The 20,997-nt window shown below is 36.8% G+C and overlaps 1 protein-coding gene across 1 annotated transcript; it reads left to right on the top strand.

Moving 5' to 3' along the window:
* Positions 1-438: 438 nt before the first annotated feature.
* On the top strand, positions 439-18,606 carry ptpn9a (protein tyrosine phosphatase non-receptor type 9a). The gene is made up of 13 exons (XM_079603164.1): positions 439-970; positions 5,002-5,145; positions 5,862-5,951; positions 7,488-7,612; positions 7,957-8,062; positions 8,227-8,337; positions 10,066-10,382; positions 11,021-11,108; positions 11,585-11,654; positions 11,744-11,822; positions 13,185-13,335; positions 16,092-16,299; positions 17,338-18,606. Exons 1-13 carry the CDS (start codon positions 938-940, stop codon positions 17,526-17,528), a joined length of 1,713 nt encoding a protein of 570 aa, XP_079459290.1. The 5' UTR covers positions 439-937; the 3' UTR covers positions 17,529-18,606.
* Positions 18,607-20,997: the final 2,391 nt, after the last annotated feature.

The raw sequence follows: 20,997 nt of genomic DNA, 5'->3' as shown, positions 1-20,997 counted from the left end.
GATCTATATTTAGCTGTACTTTTAGTAAGTTAGTTATGAAAACATTAAAAGCATGTGCACTCATTTACATAACTAAGTAAATGCTTGTTTCGGTGAATGAATCCGATTCGCGAACATTTGAAAATGATTCACAAATCACTCGGCACACTTTGAATCATAAAAACGCAATAATTGATTTAACACATTTAATACACCATACTACTGATATTTGTATTTATTATTTCACTACAAAAAAATAACACATAATATGCCGCACATGAGCCCCTGGGAATACCCTATTGGGGAATACATAATAATTAATCCGTTTTTTAATCAGTGCACTGAAAGGAGCCGTCTAAACGAACCGATTCGCTACAATGAATCGGACATTCCAAGATTTTTATGAATGGAAAGGAGGAGCGTCGTCCAGCTTGCAGTTCTTCATTGTGGCCAGCAGGGGGAGTGTCATCTTTCATCTTTCACTGCTGCTGCTTTTCAGGAGCGTCTGGTCTTCATTCGCCTCCTAGCAGTTTACTGTCTTAAAGCGGCCGGAAGCAGCGGAGCTGATCGATTAATATAAATTCGTTTCTTCAAACAAACTAACCGGCCTTCGACGAGTTTCGACGGAGCACCGTGATGAATTTCTCCCTTCGTCACACAGGCCGAAGCTCCGTTGCAACACCATTAGTGTGTAAATATATATAGCCTATATATGTGGATCCAGCCGAACCCGGACCGGATCATGAATTGGTTGTGTCGCGTGCCGTGCTGAAGTGGTGGGCCGCGCGCGCTGTCTCTCGAGCTGTAAACGGCGCGAGTCTCGCGCTGCTGCTGCGGTTGTTAGCCTGAGCAGTGCTAACGGGCCTAAAAAAAGCCCAGTCTGATCTCCACTGTCCGATCTAAACAGCTGTCCGAGCTTTAATAAGAGCCTCCAGCGGGGTAAAGAGGAGAGGGGAGGATGGCCAGCCGTCTGAGCGCCGAGGAGGAGCAGGTATGAAATACCATCACGATCCAGTTAACGCTGATTCTCTGTTCCAGCGGTTCTGTTGCTAAGCAACCCGGGGACACTGTCCAGGGGGGGTTTCAAACTGGGGTCCGGGGACCCTCGGGGCCCGCAGGGGAGGTTTAGGGGGTCCGTGGAAAAGATAAGCAGTGAGAAAAAAACGTAATATGTTAAACGCATAGAAACCTAATAATACAACATACAAGAAACAAGAAACAAAATATTTTCTATCACAGTATAAACGGTGTCTTTATGCATGAATATATAGCTACATTAAATTTTATGAGGGGTGATCATATTTGGGGTGCATGCATGGCATTTAAATTACCCTGGACTAAAACACCATTAATGGTTTACCATGGTAATTATAGTTCAGACCAAAGTACCATAGAGTTACTAGAGTTGTGTTAATTACTGTAAAGTCAAATGTGATTCAATTCTGGGTACAATTTTAATGATGCAGGTCAAATTTACCCTAATTGGATTCACTACAATTCACCAAAAATCACACAATAAATAAAAACATCTTTAACATTAATACTTTGGGTCTATTTGATTCCTTCAAGTTCAACCATTAAATTGTTATATTAATTTCCATACGCACATTCCACGACACATTAGCGTCGTCACTTTACAGGCTTATAAAACTTCAAGAAAATAATTTTAGGTTACCCAGATTTACAACAGCCGGTCATAAAGAAGCTTTCAGAATCGTTGTCGTTTTGTTTCATCTACCTTTCACAAATGCACATTTTCTTAATTATATAAACACTTATGTAGGTAATAGGCTTGCCATAATGAATCAGGGTAAGACAAAAACATGTTTTGGAGCAAAGATTGATAATCCATTTACTCATTATTTAAATTCTGTTAATTTTTAACAAAAAAAATTACCTAATGTACTGGTCACTTATTTTCATTCAGTTTGCATTCAAGCTTCAAAAAGGATGCAACATAAAAATATCATAAAAGCAGTTTTTTTATGACTATCTACAGACTATTAAATACAGCACTTAACAGACTTAAAGTTGCAATTCTAGTTAATCAGTGGGTGCCAAACTGACTTCTAACATATAAAAACAGGCAGTTTTTCCCAATTCTTTTTAACTAAACATGTTTTCTTGGGAATATTATTTAAATTTGTAATCATTTTATAGGTCTTTACTGTGTCCCCAATAACACTTCTATCCCTTTCACTAACAGAAGCCAGTTCCTTAATGTTGTCATCCTTCCAGGAAGTGACACAATTTTAATGAGAAAACAGCCACAAAAACTTCTAAGTATTATTAGCAAGGAATTTGATGAATACCGTGATGCTGTAGTAGCATTAGATGATTTTGCTCACTTTAAAAATACTTTCCTGTTTAATAACATAACAGAAATTGAGCAACGTCAGATTTTTAATATATAAAACCAGTAAGCCAATGCTCAATCCCTTACTAAATAGCTCTTTATTTGCACCTTTTTATTTACTTTTTATTTTCTTAGCTCTTTATTTGCACCTTTTTATTTACTTTTTATTTTCTTAGCTCTTTATTTGCAGTTTTAATAAGTTACATGTTGGGTGTCGTTGCTTTTTTTTGGTTAAAAAATAATAATAATACTTGAATCGACATCGTGTGTGTGTGTGTGTGTGTGTGTGTGTGTGTGTGTGTGTGTGTGTGTGTGTGTGTGTGTGTGTGTGTGTGTGTGTGTGTGTGTGTGTGTGTGTGTGTGTGTGTGTGTGGTGGGAGAGCAGTTTTGTACTATACACAGACTAAAACAGGAAATGATCATTATATAAGTCTGCTTGTTATTTATAGGTCACTTTCAGCAGCATTGTGTGTTGTTTTAAGTCGTGCAATACACACAAATGTTTTGCAAACCTTTGAATAGTTTTGTTTGTACTAAAAATGTCTTGTAAAGCCTCAGTAACCTGTTAATAAATGGGGGAAAGTGTGTGTGGGTCGATTTCTTTAACAAGGCCCCTCTGTCTCCTCCATCCTGCTGTGGAATCTCATTTAAATAAGCCCCCGGTCGTCCGTTCATCCATTCATTCATCCGTCTGCCGGTCAGCAGTCAGTGTCTTATCGGCCGTCTCTGCCTGTGCAAATGCTGAGGAATCACGGCTGAGTGAGTGAATGACACTCTGGGGCCTCGTCTCGGGCCCCTCTCGGAGGGGGCGCGGGGACGTGGGCTTATCGGGGCTGCTGGACGAATGTGAGAGAGTAATTGGATGTCGGACTGGCTGCGGGCCCCTGGGGGACATGAGCTGCTAAAAGCATTTCCACAGGAGAAACTCTGGGAGAAGCAGAGAAAAAGACCCGGGTTCAGTTCATGACGTGTTTTTCTTCCTGCTCGGAGCTCTTTGATGCCAAAAGAGAGAGGAGTGATGATGATGATGACATGTGTTAGGCCTGAAACTAACACAGAATCTGTCAAAAGTTTCACTTGAAATATAATTTAAAAAATCTTATATATATTTATATTAAAAACATTCGAATACTGCCTTTAAAAAGTATAAAATATGTAGTAATAATAATAGTAATGATGTTAATTATCATAGTATAAAACATATTTTATAGTATTTATGAGATGTATTAGAAAAAAACATCCTTTTGTAAGATTATTTAAAAACATTTTAAATTAAAACGTTTTTTATACCTTGTACCCTGAGAAGACTACATTTTCAGTATTAGAATAAAAAATATTAAAGTTTTTAAAAATTGTAATGTTTAAAAAATAAATAAAATAACATTAAAATTATTCATAATATATATGTTTGCAGGGCAATACTAGATAAAGAAAATATTTGTATTTTATGTTTTTATATTTGTGTTTTGAAATATATATATATATAATTATATAATTATATAAAACACACAAAATATGTTTTGTAAAAACAAAATGTATATATACATAATACATTATATTAGTTTAGTTTGTTAGATTAGTTGTAGTAGTATTGCTTTTTTCAGGGATGTACTAGATATTATATATATATATATTATATATTATATATATAATATTTGTTTTAATATTTATATTTACATATATTCCACAAGCCAAAATAACACGCCCCTATCAAGCATCAGTGACTTCTTGCAGTCATTTGCGATGGTTGGATGAGTCCCCAGTCCCCACCCTTTAATATGTGTGATGTTCAGAGTTCATTTATGGACCAAGAGCTAAAACTTTCTGGATTGAACTGCGGCCTGTGAAAATGCACAGTTCGTCTCCGGGTGAGTTCTGCAAGATTCAGGGCTGTCTGCCTGGATTTGCTGCTTATCTGTCCTTTTAAGGATACAGTGTTGTGCAAGTGGGTGGACTGGATCCTCTGGAGAGACACAGCTTATTTTTTTGTATTATATGTGGCTTTCAGGTCAAACGAACGGTATTTGCACAGATTTCTGAATATTAGTTTCAGACATCTATAGCTGAAGGCACTCCAGTCAGTCCAGTATGTTGGGGAAATATCCTGTTAATTTGAGCTGGACATATGTAGTGCACTAATATTAGCCTAACATTACTCACTCGATTGGCTTGTTCAGTTATGCATAAAAAAAACAAAAAACTTTTAACCAATTGGAGTGAAGACACTAGAGCCCATGTGATGCATCTCCTGTGAGATACAGTAGTCAAGTGTAGATGTAATCTCCCAGAATGCATTGAGAATCTGAAGTTGATATAAGGTCATTTGCATAATTATTCTTCTACAGAGAGTCTTGATGCAGTTGATTTAATCACTGTTTGATATCATGACCAAAGCTTCTTGGTCCTCCACTTCCAAACATCATTCTGTTTTTTTCCACGTCTCCTGCCTCACTCTGCTTATGGTCTTGTTTGTATGTGAGTGTTTATAGTTGTCAGGAACTGACTGAGAACATAGTGTTTTGTCTGTAAGTCTCAGACGTAATCCTCCTCAAAGGTCCCTGGTGTGCACATGTGAGGCATTGTGGGAAATAGCAACTGACCAAAATGTACCGTAGTAGACTTGAATTTGATAAGGTCTAAAATGAGACGTTCTCTTTCTTTCTCAGGCCACTAAGCAGTTTTTGGAAGAGATCAACAAATGGACGTCCCAACATGGTGTCTCGCCTTTGTCCTGGGACGTAGCTGTGAAGTTTCTAATGGCCCGCAAGTTTGATGTCCTCCGTGCAATCGAGCTTTTCCACAGCTACAGGGTGAGTGCATGTTAATATGATCACAATAATATAGATTTAAATTATGACAACTCTCGGAATAGGTTTAGCGTTTTACTGAAGATGGGAATGTTATGTATTTGGTGTTGGCGGACTCGATCTGCTACGCTGGGTTAGTATAGACTTGCTACTGCTATTAAATACACAGACTGTGGGCATGTAAGATATGCTGCTGCTGCATAAATAGACATGCATAAATCCTATAGCAGATCTAGGCAGGTGGAGCTGGGGAGGTAGAGGGTTTCAGAGGAACCGACTAGCTTACAGCAAACACTAAAACAGACTATTTAAATGTTGAGCAGCAATCTCATTGGCTTATTGGCAGGATCAGCAGAGGCCAATCAGCTTGCGCCATGCGGTAATGATGTGATTGCTTGCAGATTGCATGTAAAGGACCGTTTTATGACTAAACTATATATATATATATATATAATTAAACTATTGATTATTAAGCAATTTATTTCAAATTACTGTAAAATTTATGGAAATTCATTAGTCAATTGTGGGAACCCAAAAATAAAATTGTAATTAAAATAAGAATAGTGCAGATGAATTGGAGATGGCACTCAAATAAAAAAATAAATGTAAAGTAATACTAAGTAGATGCGTAATTATGTGTATTCAGTTGGTCATTATCACAAAATAATAAGCGTGTAGGTTAAATATGAAAAGTAAATATCTCTCTGTTTCTCTGACAGGAGACGCGGCTGAGGGAGGGCATCGTCAAACTGCAGCCGCACGAGGAGCCGCTACGCTCCGAGCTGTTGAGCGGGAAGTTCACTGTGTTGGTAAGTTCACATCACATCAGGGCCGTTTCCTCAAAAGGGCTGTTTATGCTCTTTGTAATCTCGGAAATGAGGTTACTAGTTCACAAATGAAAAAATACTGTGCCAAGTTTCATTTCCACTCCAATGATTACAGCTGACATGTCACTGATGTGGTTTCACTTCAGCTTTAAGCCCAGTTATTATAACCAGGTCAACATAGAATTAGTGGAAATCTATTCATTAACTATTTTAGCTCATTTTGCCTGGTGCTGCTCTGCTATTGGTCAGATGAGTCTGCGTCCCGACACCTGATTGGACGCTGCGGAGACAGGATCCCTTTGGTTCATCCGATACCTTCATCGATCCTCCTCATTCTCTTGTCTCCTCACTTCCTGACATCTGTATTTATAACCCAGAGAGACGCACACAAGTCCCGCGTTTCTCATGAGTCATCGGATCATTGAGAATATGTTATTGACATAAATATTTAATAAATGGTGAAGCTATGTGCTGGCACATTCGGAAATGGGTTGGCTAAAAGCGAACAAACCAGATTTAGTGTCTTATTGAATGGAAGAGATGAATATGATGATCAGAAAGGTCGGAGTGAGTCATTGTTCTCAGCTCAGTGAGACGCACTCTATTCTGCCCCCTTGTGTACACATTTAAAACTGCTCCTCGGTTAAACTAAAGTGTGTTTGGAAACGCAAACTGTGTTTCTCGAAAGCTTGAGCTAAGTTGAGAACGTTGGTGTTATACGATATACTTAGGGTTATAATGCTTTCGAGATACTCAGCCCTGAGGTGCCATGCACTTATTTTGTTCAGTGGGACAATACTGGCTGTCTTGACCCTATTTTATTTAATTATTTTATTTTTCACATTTTAGTATAATTTATTTTATAATTATTATCTTTTTTAATTCAGAATTTGCACAGTTGATTTAAAAATGTAAAACTACCATATTTATTTGAGAGCACACTACATGTTTGTTTGTTTGTTTTATTTATTTATTTTATTTTACATGTTTTTTAAAATATATTTTAAACATTATTTTATCTTCTTTTTTTGTCAGAATTTGCAGTTTAATCATTTTAAAACTACCATATTTATTTGACAGAGCATACTACTTTGTTTGTTTGTTTGTTTATTTATGTATTTGTTTTCATTTTTTATATTTAGTATTATTTTATCATTTATTTTAATTCAGAATTTGCACAAACTTCAACTAAACATTTAAAACTACAATATTTATTTGAAAGAGCATACAGCTATGTGTTTATTTGTTTTTATATCAATATATTTTTTTTTTATTCAGAATTTGCACAAATTTAGATTAAATTTTTTTTAATCTATAGTATTTATTTCTGAATTCTAAATTAGTGAATTAAACATGTAATAAAGTGAGGTTGTGTGACAACAATTTTGTTCATTTATCATTGCATCCTGTTTCAACATTTAGTATGATGTACAGAGTAAATATGTATGTTCAAGATGAGTTGACTGAACACATAAACATGATGAAATGTTAAGATGTTTTTTCCATCGGGAAAAAAAGGGTGTCCGGGACCCAACCGGAGCATCCATCGCCCTCTACACGGCTAAACTGCACCATCCCAGTAAAACAGGAAACCATGTGGTTCTTCAGGCGCTGTTCTACCTACTGGACCGAGCTGTGGAGAGGTAGAGAGTGTGAAAGACTATTAGAGAACTGAAGGATGTTCAGTTGACCCTAAATGTTCACGGTTTCCACTAAAAGATGAAGCAGCACAACTGTTTTCAACACTTGCGCTGCAAATCAGCATATTAAAATGATTTCTGAATTATCATATTCAGCTTTGCATCACAGGAATACTAAAATTATATATTAAAATCAAAAAATGTTATTTTAAATTGTAATAATATTTCACAATTTTACTGTTTGTTTGTTTTTTTACTGTGTTTCTGTTCAAATAAGATCATCCTTGTTGAACATAAGAGACGTTTTTTAAGTCGCAAAGTTATAATTCTGTCTTTCTCTCCTGTAGTTTTGAGACTCAGAGAAATGGACTGGTTTTCATTTATGACATGGCTGGATCCAACTACACTAACTTTGAACTGGACCTGAGCAAAAAGATCCTCAATTTGCTTAAGGTGAGTTTCTGTGTTTTGTCTATCTGTGGATTTCCTGTTTCTGATGCCTGCTATCCATTCATGTTCAAAACTATGAGTACCGTCATTGGAGTGTGTGGGTATTTGGGGGGGTTTAGATGTCAGAATAAATCAGAAAAAACGTGTTCTTCCACTGTTGTTTTCAGGGTGCGTTCCCAGCGCGGCTGAAGAAAGTGCTCATCGTCGGCGCTCCTGTGTGGTTCAGGGTCCCATATAACTTACTGAGTCTCTTACTGAAGGAGAAGCTCAGAGAACGGGTTAGTACACACACACATTTACTAACAGTTTATCTTGCTGTGCTTTATATCTCTGTGGAACCCTATGGAAGCTTGTTTCCACCAAGGAATAAAAATGAAGGGAATTGTGACTTTTTATCTCACAATTCTGACTTTTTTTTTCTCAGAATTGCAAGTTTATACCAAACAATTCTGAGAAAAGCGGTCAGATATGCAGGATATAAAATTGCAATTGCGAGGAAAACATTCAGGACTTTATAACTCGCAATTCTGAATTTTTTCTCACAATTATGAGTGAAAGAAAGTCTGAATGTCGATTTTGAGAAGTGAACTCACAATTCTGAAATTTTCTTGCAATACAGACTTTTTTTCTTCAGAATTGTGACATCCACCAAAATTATCACAATATAGATATAAAGTCAAAATTGCGCAATTCTGAGGAATAAATAAGTTTGTTTTCTTGCGATTGCGAGTTTATATCCTGCAAACCTGACATGTAAACTCGCAATTGCAAGAAAAAAAGTCCACAAGTAAATATAATATTAAATTATAAATATTACTTATAATTTTAAGTAATATTAAGTATTACAATATAATGTGTGTTAGTTTTGTCACGCTATACAAAATATTGAGATTCCAGTAAGTTTTACATGGCACTAGCTGGTTTAAATGAAACCATTCAGACTATCTTGGTCATATTGGTTAAACCTGGTTTGACTGGTTAACCAACTTAAGGCGAGAAACTACAGGTTAACTAGCAGATATCACCATGAAACTTTCCCAGTTGATTACCTACATTAAGATGAGAGAAAAATGTATTACAAGTTTTCTGTAATTTAATGGTTAAATATGCAAATTACGCAATATCTAATTAAATATGAGCTAATTTGCATATATTTTAAACGAAATCTGAGTATTGGATAATGCCAGGTTAAAAAATATTTTTTCATTGTGTTCACATATTAGATGGGGGAAAAATTACAGGGGGATTTATGGATATCTACTTTTGTTATCCTGTAAATCAGAATACACTGTCAATAGCCTTAAAAAATATAATTTTGCCATGTTTTTTGGAATAAAATGTTATATAAATCAGGCTAGGAATAATATATTCACAAATCCCTCTGTAAATGTCTTCATAATATAACTAGGTACAAGACTGGAAAGTGTGGTGTATATAGATGCTACTGAAGTGGAGATTTCGGACTTGGAGAATGAGAGAAAAGTCATTTTGAGAAAAAGAGCTTTAAAGATTTATCATCAGCCAATGAGATTGCGCATTCAGCCCTTTTACTTTCACTTGATTGGTTGCTGACACAAAGGAAATGCCCATATTTGGATCCAACAGCATTGTACAAGAGAGAGAGCGCTTTCTAACGGTGTGTGTGTTGACAGGGTGCAGACAGCGATCGCGGAGCAGCGGGATGATTTATAACACCAACTTATGAGAAATCTACACACGCAAACAGACAAAGTGTAGTAAAATAAAGACCTAAATGTGTATTTCAGACTTTTTTTCACCACAAGTCTGAAAGAAGACATGTCAGACAAATATCCCAAAATCTCAAAATTGACCAGTAAAAATATATATATATATATATATATATATTTGCCTGCCGTGTCTCGCCTTAATGACCTTAAACAGTTTTTTCTCTGGTCTATCTGTTTGCCGCACTTTTCTCGCAGTAGTGCCACTCTGTGTGCTTTAGCAGTTTTTCTAAACATGAAACAATGTTCACCTGTTCTCAGGTTCAGATGGTGAAGATGGCCGACCTGCGACAGCATCTGCCCAGAGACTGTTTGCCCGAGCACCTGGGCGGCTGTTTGCCTCTGGACGTGCACAGCTGGAACATGCAGCTGCTGTCCGAGCAGAACGGACGCGTGGATCCTGTGGACGAGCTGGTGGGGATCCCGCTGGAGAACACGTCCATACACACGCCTGGAGCTGAAGCCATGAGTCTGGCTGAGCTCATGGCGAACCTGAACCGGGCCCAGCGCAGCGGGATCTACCTGGAGTACGAGGAGCTTCGCAGAGAGCAGCCGTCTGGATCCTTCACCTGTGCGCTGTGAGTGGTGAACGTGTGAGGTTTCCAATCAACCAGTCAGATTTGAGGGATTGGTTTAGAGTTAATATCAAGTTAAGGGTTACCGTATGTGCTTCTACATTAGTGTTATTCACCTGTCATTTCCCTCTGATTTTAGGGATACGTTATGTTAGAAATCACACAGGTACTTATTTTGAATAATTAATTACTTCATTACTGAAAAAAGAACGTTCTATATAGTATGAATGTAATCTGGACAAACTTTTTACATCTTGGCAAAATAAGACTTAAACTTTTCTTAGTTTTTGTTCTTTTTAAATATTACTATTTAAGTTTAAGAAACGCAAGACTTATTTCAGTTATTTGCCAAGGCAACATTTCTAATCTTTTCATTTTTCATCTAACGTTTATATTTTATTTCTGCTTTGTTTCAATTAACCAAAATGGTTTTAATACTTTTTTTTTTTTAGTTAACGATAGTAACCCTGGGCGGGATTTGATTTTATTCACTGGGATTGTGCAGTCGAGGCCAAAATCAAGACTATATGATTATATCAGCAGAAAAGAAAGTTATATTATTTGAAAACGTTCTCAGAATAACATGCACTGATCATTTGTGCACGATCATTTGATTTCACATTGTCGTTGATGTTTTGCAGGGCTCCTCACAACCAGGAGCGTAACCGCTATGGCGATGTGCTGTGTCTCGATCAGACTCGGGTGCGACTCAAAGCGAGGAGGAACGAGGTTTGTGCTGTCTGAAGTCATTCAGTTTAGACCCTCCTGAAGCTGATCTGCACCAACGTTTTTAGAGAAATTCTCTTCTGCTCATCAAGGCTGCATTTATTTGATCAACAATACAGTAAAAACTAATATTGTGAAATATTATTAACATTTTCTATGATCCTTCAGAAATCATTCTAATAAGCTGATTAGCTGCTCAAGAAACATTTCTGATTATTATCATCATCAATTTTGAACACAGCTGTGCTGCTTAATATTTATTTCAATATTTTTTGATTAATAGAAACATCAAAAGAACGGCATTTATTTGAAATAAATATATTTTGTAACATAAATGTCTGCTGTCTTTGATCAATTTAATGTCTCTTTGCTGAATAAAAGTATTAATTATTATTTATTTATTTTTTACTTGCTGACCCCATTTTGTAACGGTGGTGCATATTCTGATTGGACATTGATCTTTTGTTTTCTTTCCACAGAGATCAGACTACATAAATGCCAGCTTCATGGATGGATACAAACAGAAAAATGCATATATTGGGACTCAGGGTAAAAAAAATCACACAATTTATAAATTAGATTTAGTGTAACGAATTTTAACCTACACTGGAACTGATGCATCTGTTGTTTCTTAACAGGCCCACTGGAGAAAACCTATGGAGATTTCTGGAGAATGGTTTGGGAGCAAAGTGTGCTTGTCATAGTCATGACAACAAGGTAATGCGTCACAGAGGCCGTGTCCCGAATCACGTACTCTCTTGAGTAGTTACTTATTTTCTTACTATACAGAAAGTTCTTTTTTTTGTGGTTGAAAAGTATGAACTCATGGGATGGTAAAGTGTCCATCATATGCACACTTCAGAATCTTGCATCTAAAGTGTCTCAGTGAAAGGAAATAAGCCATTATTTATCAGCTTTAATATACTGGCAAATTTTTCTTATCAGGCCGATAACGATAACATTAAAAATGAACATATATCGGCCGATACGGATATTGTGGCTGATGTATTGTGTATCCCTGCTGTTTTACGCCTACTATATGTGACCCTGGACTTTTTAAAATTGAGATTTATTCATGATTATACAAGCTGAATAAATAAGCCATTGATGTATGGTTTGTTAGGATAGGACAATATTTGACCGAGATACAACTATTTAAAAATCTGGAATCTGAGGGTGCAAAAAAATCAAAATATTGAGAAAATCGCCTTTAAAGTTGTCCATTTATGTTCACGATTATGCTGCATCTACTCACAAAAATAACATTTTGATATATTTAAGGTAGGAAATGTACTAAATATCTTCATGGAATATGATCTTTACTTAATATCCTAATGATTTTTGTCATAAAAGAAAAATCGATAATTTTGACCCATACAGTGTTTTGTTGGCTATTGCCACGAATATACTGTACCCGTGCGAATTATGACTGGTTTTGTGGTCCAGGGTCACATATAGTAGGGAAGTATGCGTTTTCAGATGCAGCCAGAGAGTCTAGTTTACCAATATGCAGGAAATGATGTGTAGTCTTCCATAGCCAGACTTTTTATTATCACCAGAAAGTCTAGATCAAATTGCCACTTATTCAGGCCAAAAAGCACCCACTCAGACAGGAAGAGGTTTTCTGACCAACATATATAAAGTGGCCAATGTCTTATGCGATGTTTCACATAAATCCGATTTAACAGTAGAGCAAAATGTAATGTACAATTGAGCTCATGAGTTCACATCTTCTTGCTACTAAATGTTTTAAAACTCTTAAATATCTTCAGAGATTCAGTGCCACAAACGTCGGAAAATCCAATGACTAATATGTCCTCCATTGTAGCAGTCTGGTAACATAAATACAACTTTGTTGCCTGGTGGGCTGATAAAATGAACCCTGACTTCTGATTGGCTGACTTCTACATATTTCTAGAGTTCAGACTCTTGTTACTTTTGTTTTTTAATGCTTTCAAAGGTGATTCTGTAGAACTGATCTGTCCTGAGATCAGATTAGAGCTGTGCCATATGGACTTTGTCACAGCGGATTAAAAATAAATGCTGCTTAGAGATGTGTGTGTGAATGTGTGTTTGCAGGACGGATGAGGGCGGCCGGAGGAAGTGTGGACAGTACTGGCCCCAGGAGGAGGGCGGTCAGGAGGTGTACGGGCACATCGCTGTGGTCAGTCACAGAGTGGACAACCACGCGCATTACAACCAAACCACACTTGAGCTGCACAACACAGAGGTAACACGCATACACCAGTTTTGTATCATATTTTTATGTTTGCTTGTTTTTTTTTATTTAAAAGCTAACCGTTGATCAATGAACATCCAGTCAGTAATAATGATTTCATAAATGATTTATATAATGATTCCAGTTTCACAAACCACCTTTCATAATGTAGTCTATAGTTGGACTGGGCAATACTACCAAATAAATTATATTTTGAAATTTGTCGGCATTTTGTTGGTATTTTAGCTATGTCTTTATGTGTTTGCTCTGAAGTGGTGTAAAATAACTTTTAAGCATAATTTCAGCCAAATACCTATTGTTGCTAATTAGATTCAAAATATAAGAAAAAACAAACAGTTTTTCATTAAAGGGGTCATGACATGAGAAACCAAATTTGCCTTGATCTTTTGGTATATAAGAGGTCTTTGTACCATTAAAACGTCCTGCAAGTTTCATAGCTTAAGACGTCCTCCCCATTATAAACGAATCATTTATTTAATCAAGCTCTAAATACAGCTCGTTCTGGATCCATGGTAAGAAGTGACGTCACGGTACGAAGTGACGTACCAGCGTTTGCATAATGACCGCCTCCAGGCACAAGACAACTACGCTTTAAGCGCAAGACAACTACGCTCATTTCGTATCGTTGTCGCGCCCGCGCGCCGCGCGCCTCACAAGTGTTCAGTCGACGGAGAGCGAGTGGGTCTGTGTGTACAGGGAGATTACGACGCCGCAGATGTGCTGTTCCTGGCTGTGGACAAACTACATCTTTGAATACGCTGCGAAAGATCCAGTCGGCAGGGAAAAATGGATGCACTTTATTTTTTGCGGACGTCTCAGTCACGGCAGTGTTAGTTTAAGCGTTTGTTCTATACATTTGAAGGATGACTGTTTTGAGACTGTTTGGAGCTTTGCCAGAAAACTGTTGCTCAAAGATAAGTCCGTGCCGTCTATTCTGGGCTCAACAACGACGACGCAAACTGTAAGTAATGTATTTAAAACTTTAAACTACTTTTTAAATACGCTGAAAGATCCAGTCGTCAGGGAAAAATGGATGCACTTTATTTTTTGCGGACGTCCCAGTCACGGCAGTGTTCTATACATTTAAGGATGACTGTTTTGAGGAAAAAATCCCAATATGATGCTTGGCTTTGCCAGAAAACGGTTGCTCAAAGATAAGTCCGTGCCGACTATGGGCTCAATGACGACGACGCAAACTTACTTTTTACCATGGCTAATATAAACACATTTGTATAAGAGAATCTTGAAAATATGTCGCCTTTCTAGTAGGCCTAACGTTACATGTGATAGAAAATTAAAAATGTTGCCTTTATCAATGCTGCATCTTCAAAGATGGCCTGTGCATGCATTTTGGTAAAAATGGTAAATGGACTGCATTTATATAGCGCTTTCACAGACCCAATGGCCACCAAAGCGCTTTACAAGTTGCCTCACATTCACCCATTCATACACCGACGGCGGTGTCAGCCATGCAAGGCGCCATCCAGCTCGTCGGGAGCAGCTGGGGTTAGGTGTCTTGCTCATGGACACCTCGACACTTGGTCAGATGGAACCGGGGATTGAACCACCAACCTTCCGGTCTGTAGACAACCTACATGAACCACTGAGCCACTGCCGCCCCATTTTTGTCCGTGGTACACCCTATCATTTCATTGGAATTAGTTAAATAATGTTAAACTGTTAGCAAATGAAGCTATAGGATAATTATGCAACAATAATCCGTTTTCAAGTGTCTCGGGTTAATTTTTTTTTATTAATTCAAAATAGTTTCACTTTCCATGTGGACACGGGCTGATCCAGTCTTCGTTGTTGTGGTGATGCTTCATTTTCCTCTGATTCCGGCTCAAACATATAAGGTTTTATCATTGCAAGAGCCATCGCTTCGCATGCATCACCCGCTATTAAACAGTTGCGCCGAATCCGCAAATGTTCTGGCTGGGGGCGTTAATAATTGATGCATAGGCACTGACGTTAGCCAATCATAAAAGTGGGCGTTAACACTGAACTCTTAAAGGGGAAACACCCCCAAAACAGACTGTTTGAATCAGAGGATGAGAAACAGGGTGGGAAAAGGTCATAAATCACTACATTTTAAAAGTTTTTTGTAAAAAAAACTATAGTAATACTATAATTGCACCTAAGGGAACATAATAATAAAATAAAAAAAACCATGTCATGACCCCTTTAAATGAAAACAAGAAAAACATATTTAAATATTTATATGCACCATTATAGCACTGCATAATAACAAATGGCAATATAATCATTAAAATAATTAAGAATGTAAAATAAAAATAATAAATTAAATATAATGTTTTATATACAATTTATATATATATATATATATATATTTATTTTATTTTATTTTTTTAAATACATTTAAAACCATAATATTGTAAAGTATTACAATTCAAAATAACTGGTTTATATTTACATTTATCTTATTTCTCTGAAAGCTGAAAGCTGCCACTTTTGATCAATTTGAGTAAAAGTATTGATTTCTTTAAAAAAATTAAACTCTTACTGACCCTAAACTTTTGAACGGTAGTCTAAATATATACTAATAAATAAATAGTCTTTAGGAACCTTAATGACCAAAACAATCGTGTTAAAAGGCAATATTCACAATGCTCCACTGTACTGTTTATCGCCAGCAAAATCATATAATAAATGTTCAGTTTATCTGACTTTGAAGAAAAGTAAAGTGGAACAGTTTCTAAACTTATTTTATTGTTGTTTTTCCCCAGACGTTTGAGCAGAGACAGGTGACTCATTTTCAGTTCCTCAGCTGGCCTGATTACGGGGTCCCGTCCTCCGCACTGTCTCTGATTGGCTTCCTGGGTGCCGTGAAGTACCAGCAGCAGTGGGCGGTCCAGGCTTTCGGCTCACAGTGGAGAGGTCATCCGCTCGGCCCGCCGATGGTGGTCCACTGCAGCGCTGGCATTGGCAGGACCGGTCAGTAATTAAACGCATAACAAAAACATATCCACATATTAATGAAAGGGATGGGCTTCATCTCAAATCGCATACTTCCCTGCTGTACAGCAGCCGAAAAACAGTATGTGACAATAGAAGTATGTCAGTCAATAATGATTTTCACTATATTCACTTTATATGGAACTAAGCTTTAGGAGCTTTCCATCTTAACTCTCCTCCCTGTTACGGAGACCGACTATTTTTGACTGACAAAATGTCCGCGGACGGAAACACAGTGAATTGTTCAAAATCTTTCTTTTTAGTAAACTCTGTGTACACAAACAATGTTGTCAATGCTCGAGTTCATGTGTAGAGCCCCTGGTGATACTTCGAGCACAGTTTCATGTTGTGTCGAGCCTTCTTAGTGTTTTAAAAATAGCGATTTTTGATGCTATCATAGAAGTGCCCCTAGCACTCTCATTCTAAAGGCAATTTGACCAAAACTTAAAAGTGGCGTTTCCATTCGAATTATGCCTCGGGTAGATTAACAAAAAAAAAACCTAGGTTGCATTTTGGCGAGAGTTACCCTTTAATGGCAATGAAGCGAATCAACTGACGCTGGTAGATCACACGATAATGACAACATGACAAATGTAATACGTCCAGATTACATTCATACTATATAGAACATAATTTTTTTAGTGGTCATGATTACTTATTCAAAATAAGTACCTACTAAAGAAAGTATGTGATTTGGGACGCAACCATAAAAACTGTTTTGGTCCACCCAAAAATGAAAATTCTCTCATTTACTAATAAAACCAGTGTGACTGACTTTCTATAGATAATATAGAAAGATAGAAGATATTTTGAAGAATGCTTGAAACCAAACAGTTTCGTTTCCCATTTAATGGACAAAAAAAAGCAAATGGAAGTCAATGAGAACCTGTTTGGTATGTTCCATGTTCCACAGAAGAAAGTCAGTTATACCGGTTTAGTAAATAATGACTTATTAATGATCTAATAATAATGATCTTTTTTTTTATGGATTTTCAGACTAACCTCTTCTCCCCGCAGGTACATTTTGTGCGCTGGATATCTGTCTGTCCCAGCTGCAGGATGTCGGGACCCTTAACATTTGCCAGACGGTCCGACGAATGAGATCTCAGCGTGCCTTCAGCATCCAAACACCCGAGCAGTACTATTTCTGCCACACCGCGATCCTAGAGAATGCCCAGAGACAGGGCCTGCTTTCAGCCAATCAGTGAGCAGCATTGCCCACTCGTAGCCAATCAGAGACTGAAAAGGCCTAATCTTAGCCAATCAGTAAGAGGCAAGGCCTGCTCTCATCCAATCATAAGACAGGGCTCGTTATTGCTTGATCAGCGACTCAGACAGAATAATTCCCAATCAAAATCACTGGGTTTTTGATTAATCTGTCACTATTAAAAGAGATGACAGCATAAATAGTAAGCATAAATGACTGTTTGAAGGGGGTGTCTAAATGTTCAGTGATCCAGCTGTAGTGTAGTCTAATGTAATGTTGTGCTGCATTTTGTGCAGTTTTCACATGAAGCTTCAAATCAGCCGTGCTCAAACGTGATTCAAGACAAACATTGGAACGAGTGTTCAATTTCTGGTATTTGGTGTCGTTTTGTCACACTGTCGGTGTTTCTATTCAGCGACGCCTCAGACCAACAGACTGTCTTGACGGGTTATTTCACCCCAAAATTTAAATGATGTCTTTATTTACTCTCCCTCATGTTGTTTCAAATCCGTTTTGCATGCTTTTTTTTCATGGAACACAAAAGTACAACTTCAGCAGAATGTCCCAGGTGCTCTTCAAGAGATGGTTCACCCTAATATGAAAATGAAGGCTTAGTTTACTCACCCTGGTGTTGTTCTAATGTCATATACCCTTCTTTCTTTTTTGGACCACAAAAGGCTCAAAAGTCCTGCTCGCGGTCGTTCATATAATGTCAATTCTCCTTTTGTGGTCCAAAAAAAAGAATGAAAAGCATACGGCATTACAACAACACCAGGGTGAGTAAATGATGCCTTCATTTTCATTTTAGGGTGAACTATCTCTTTAATGAAAGAGAATGATGGTGGATGCTGTCGAGCTCTAAAATGTACAAAATAACACAATGAAAGTTGTCTTATGGAATAAATTGATGGCTCTTTTATTGCTATTTTTGGAGCTTGACGACCGTCTCCATTCATTGAGCCGTTATATGGAAGAGAGCAGTGTAAATATGCCGCTGCTTTTGTGTACCATGATAGTTAAAGAAAGAAAGTCATACCGGTTTGAAATGAGTAAATAATAACAGATTTTTTTTTATTTTTTATAAACTAATCATTGAATTATTCAACTATTCATTTAGTTCTACTCAAATTTTTGAGTTTTATACTCCCGTTCGACCTATGAGATACAGTCATTGCACACTATAGATTTTGATGTATTCGCTGGATTTGAATGCAGATTTATTGTCTAAATGTATAGACAATATTTTGCCTGTCTGTATTTTGTGCGTCAACTTTCGAAAATGTCTCTGTAGTTTGTAGGACATTTTTTTGCAGTAGCATGGTTTAGAGGGCCAGGTTATGGAAAGTCTTCTCGCATCAACTGGGTGGATCGGTAAACCTCTATAATGCAACAATTACTCAATTGATATAGTCTTTAATCAGTGTGGTGTAAATGTGAGATGGCTACATCGAGTCATTTACACTTTGTAATAATTCTGTCTGTTAATATTGTACTAATAACCTGTTTGAAATATCTAAAAGCTCCTGTAAAGTGCATTTAGAATCGCTTTTTATTTTGTTGTGGGTTGAAAGTGTCTTTGCTACTGAATTCATATTGAATTTTCTTGTAGTGAAGCATCTCTACACACCCCAATGATTCCAGGATCTGCAGTCCTGCCTCTGGGCACAAAATGTGACCATTTGTATTTTTCTATTATACCCACGCTTTGTGTCCTTACTTATTACTCCCAAAATATATATGTAAATTATATTTTCTTTTATATCCAATTTTATCTTTTTTTTTTTTTTTCTTATGTCAATGGAAAAACTAACCTGTAATGTCAAGCTTATGATTATCAATAAGTTTGCAGCGGTTCTGTTAGTTATAAAGTGCTTTGATATGCAATTTAAGAGCCTTATTCCACATGTACGTTTGGATTGAGTGAAATGTTTATGTGAAAAGACTGTACAGGTATCAACTGTCTCTCATTCTCAAAATAGAGCTGTCCAAACTGCAATGTCATTTAAGCAAAACCAAATCAAAACCATGTGTTTTAAAGTTTATTAAATGGAAGGAAAAAACTATATTCTGACTGAGTGTTTTAATTGAACCTTTCACTACTAGATTAAAGGTCATGTAGTATTTCTTAACCAGGTGTATGTTCACCCAAAAAGGAAAATTGTGTCATAATTTACTCATCCTTGTGTTGTTCCAACCCTGTATGAGTTTCTTTCGTCTGTTGAACACGAAAGAAGATATTTTGAAGAATGTCGGTAACCAAACAGTTGATGAACCACATTGACTTCCATAGTATTTTTTTTTCTAGTGAGTAAATTACAGAATTTTTGGGTGAGCTATCCCTTTAATGATTAAAGGGATAGCTCACCCAAAAATTCTGTAATTTACTCACTAGAAAAAAAAATACTATATTAAAAATACTACTTGCAAACAAATTTTTTTTGTGTTATTTTCACAAAGAGTAACACATTAGATTAAAGTTTAATCTAATGTGTTACTCTTTGTGAAAATAACAAAAAAAAAATTTGTTTGCAAGTTTACCAATTTATGTGCATAAATCTTAGAAGAATGTACCGGTATGTGCCACCTGTTGTTTTTCACCCACAGTATCCGTTTTATTAATAAATTCCTTTATTAATATTCATGATAATGTAAAATTATATCATGTATAATATAATTTTGGTGTTGATGAAGAAGTAGATGCAAGTTGCAACAACAAAAAAATGGGAAACACAACTGGGATATTCTTATATTTAAAAGCACACATAAGATGTCCCTACAAACGTTGAGGCAGGAAGCAAACAACCGTAGGCTCTTTAAACTAGGGGAGCGGGCCGCGCTTATTTAGCCAATCAGAAACGCTCTCTATCTGTCAATCATTATCAGCGTTCTAAACTTTTACAGTCTATCTATGGTTTTAAACTGCCTTTTGAGGGCGGGGTTTTGACGAGGGGCGTGTCCTAAGCTGGCCTCATGAAACCCTCTCTGTGTTTAGCCTGGCCCTGGTCGACGTCGTTCACACCTCAGTTGAAAAAGTCTGAAGAAATGGGATTTTGAATCTACTGAAGCAACATCTTTAAAGGGATAGTTTCCCCTTGAAATGGAAATTCGGTCATAATTTACTCGTCCTCGTGTTGTTCTAAATCTGTAAGAGTTTCTTTCTTCTGTTGAACACAAAAGAAGATATTTTGAAGAACGTTGACAGCACCTATTGACTTCCATAGTGTGTTTCCCCCCCTATATGTTAGTCAATGGACGTCTGATTACCAACAACATTCATTAAAATATCTTATTTTGTGTTCAACAGAAGAACGAAAAATCATACAGATTTAGAACAACTGGAGGGCGAGAAAGTATGTTACAATTTTATTTTTGGATGACCTATCCCTTTAACAAAGCTTTAAAATCGCATAAAGTACCTGTCAGTCACATCTATGTCATCTGTTTGTATAGATAAATTCAAACAAGGTCAT

This window comes from Phoxinus phoxinus (genome assembly GCF_949152265.1).
Source record: "Phoxinus phoxinus genome assembly, chromosome: 25".
Lineage (NCBI taxonomy): Eukaryota > Metazoa > Chordata > Actinopteri > Cypriniformes > Leuciscidae > Phoxinus > Phoxinus phoxinus.
This window is presented reverse-complemented; position numbering and strand designations above follow the sequence as displayed.

Coding starts and splice junctions, on each gene's coding strand:
- ptpn9a (XM_079603164.1), top strand. CDS start 938: ATGGCCAGCCGTCTGAGCGCCGAGGAGGAGCAG. Junction 11,109..11,584: donor TCAAAGCGAGGAGGAACGAG/GTTTGTGCTGTC, acceptor TTCTTTCCACAG/AGATCAGACTACATAAATGC. Junction 16,300..17,337: donor CGCTGGCATTGGCAGGACCG/GTCAGTAATTAA, acceptor TTCTCCCCGCAG/GTACATTTTGTGCGCTGGAT.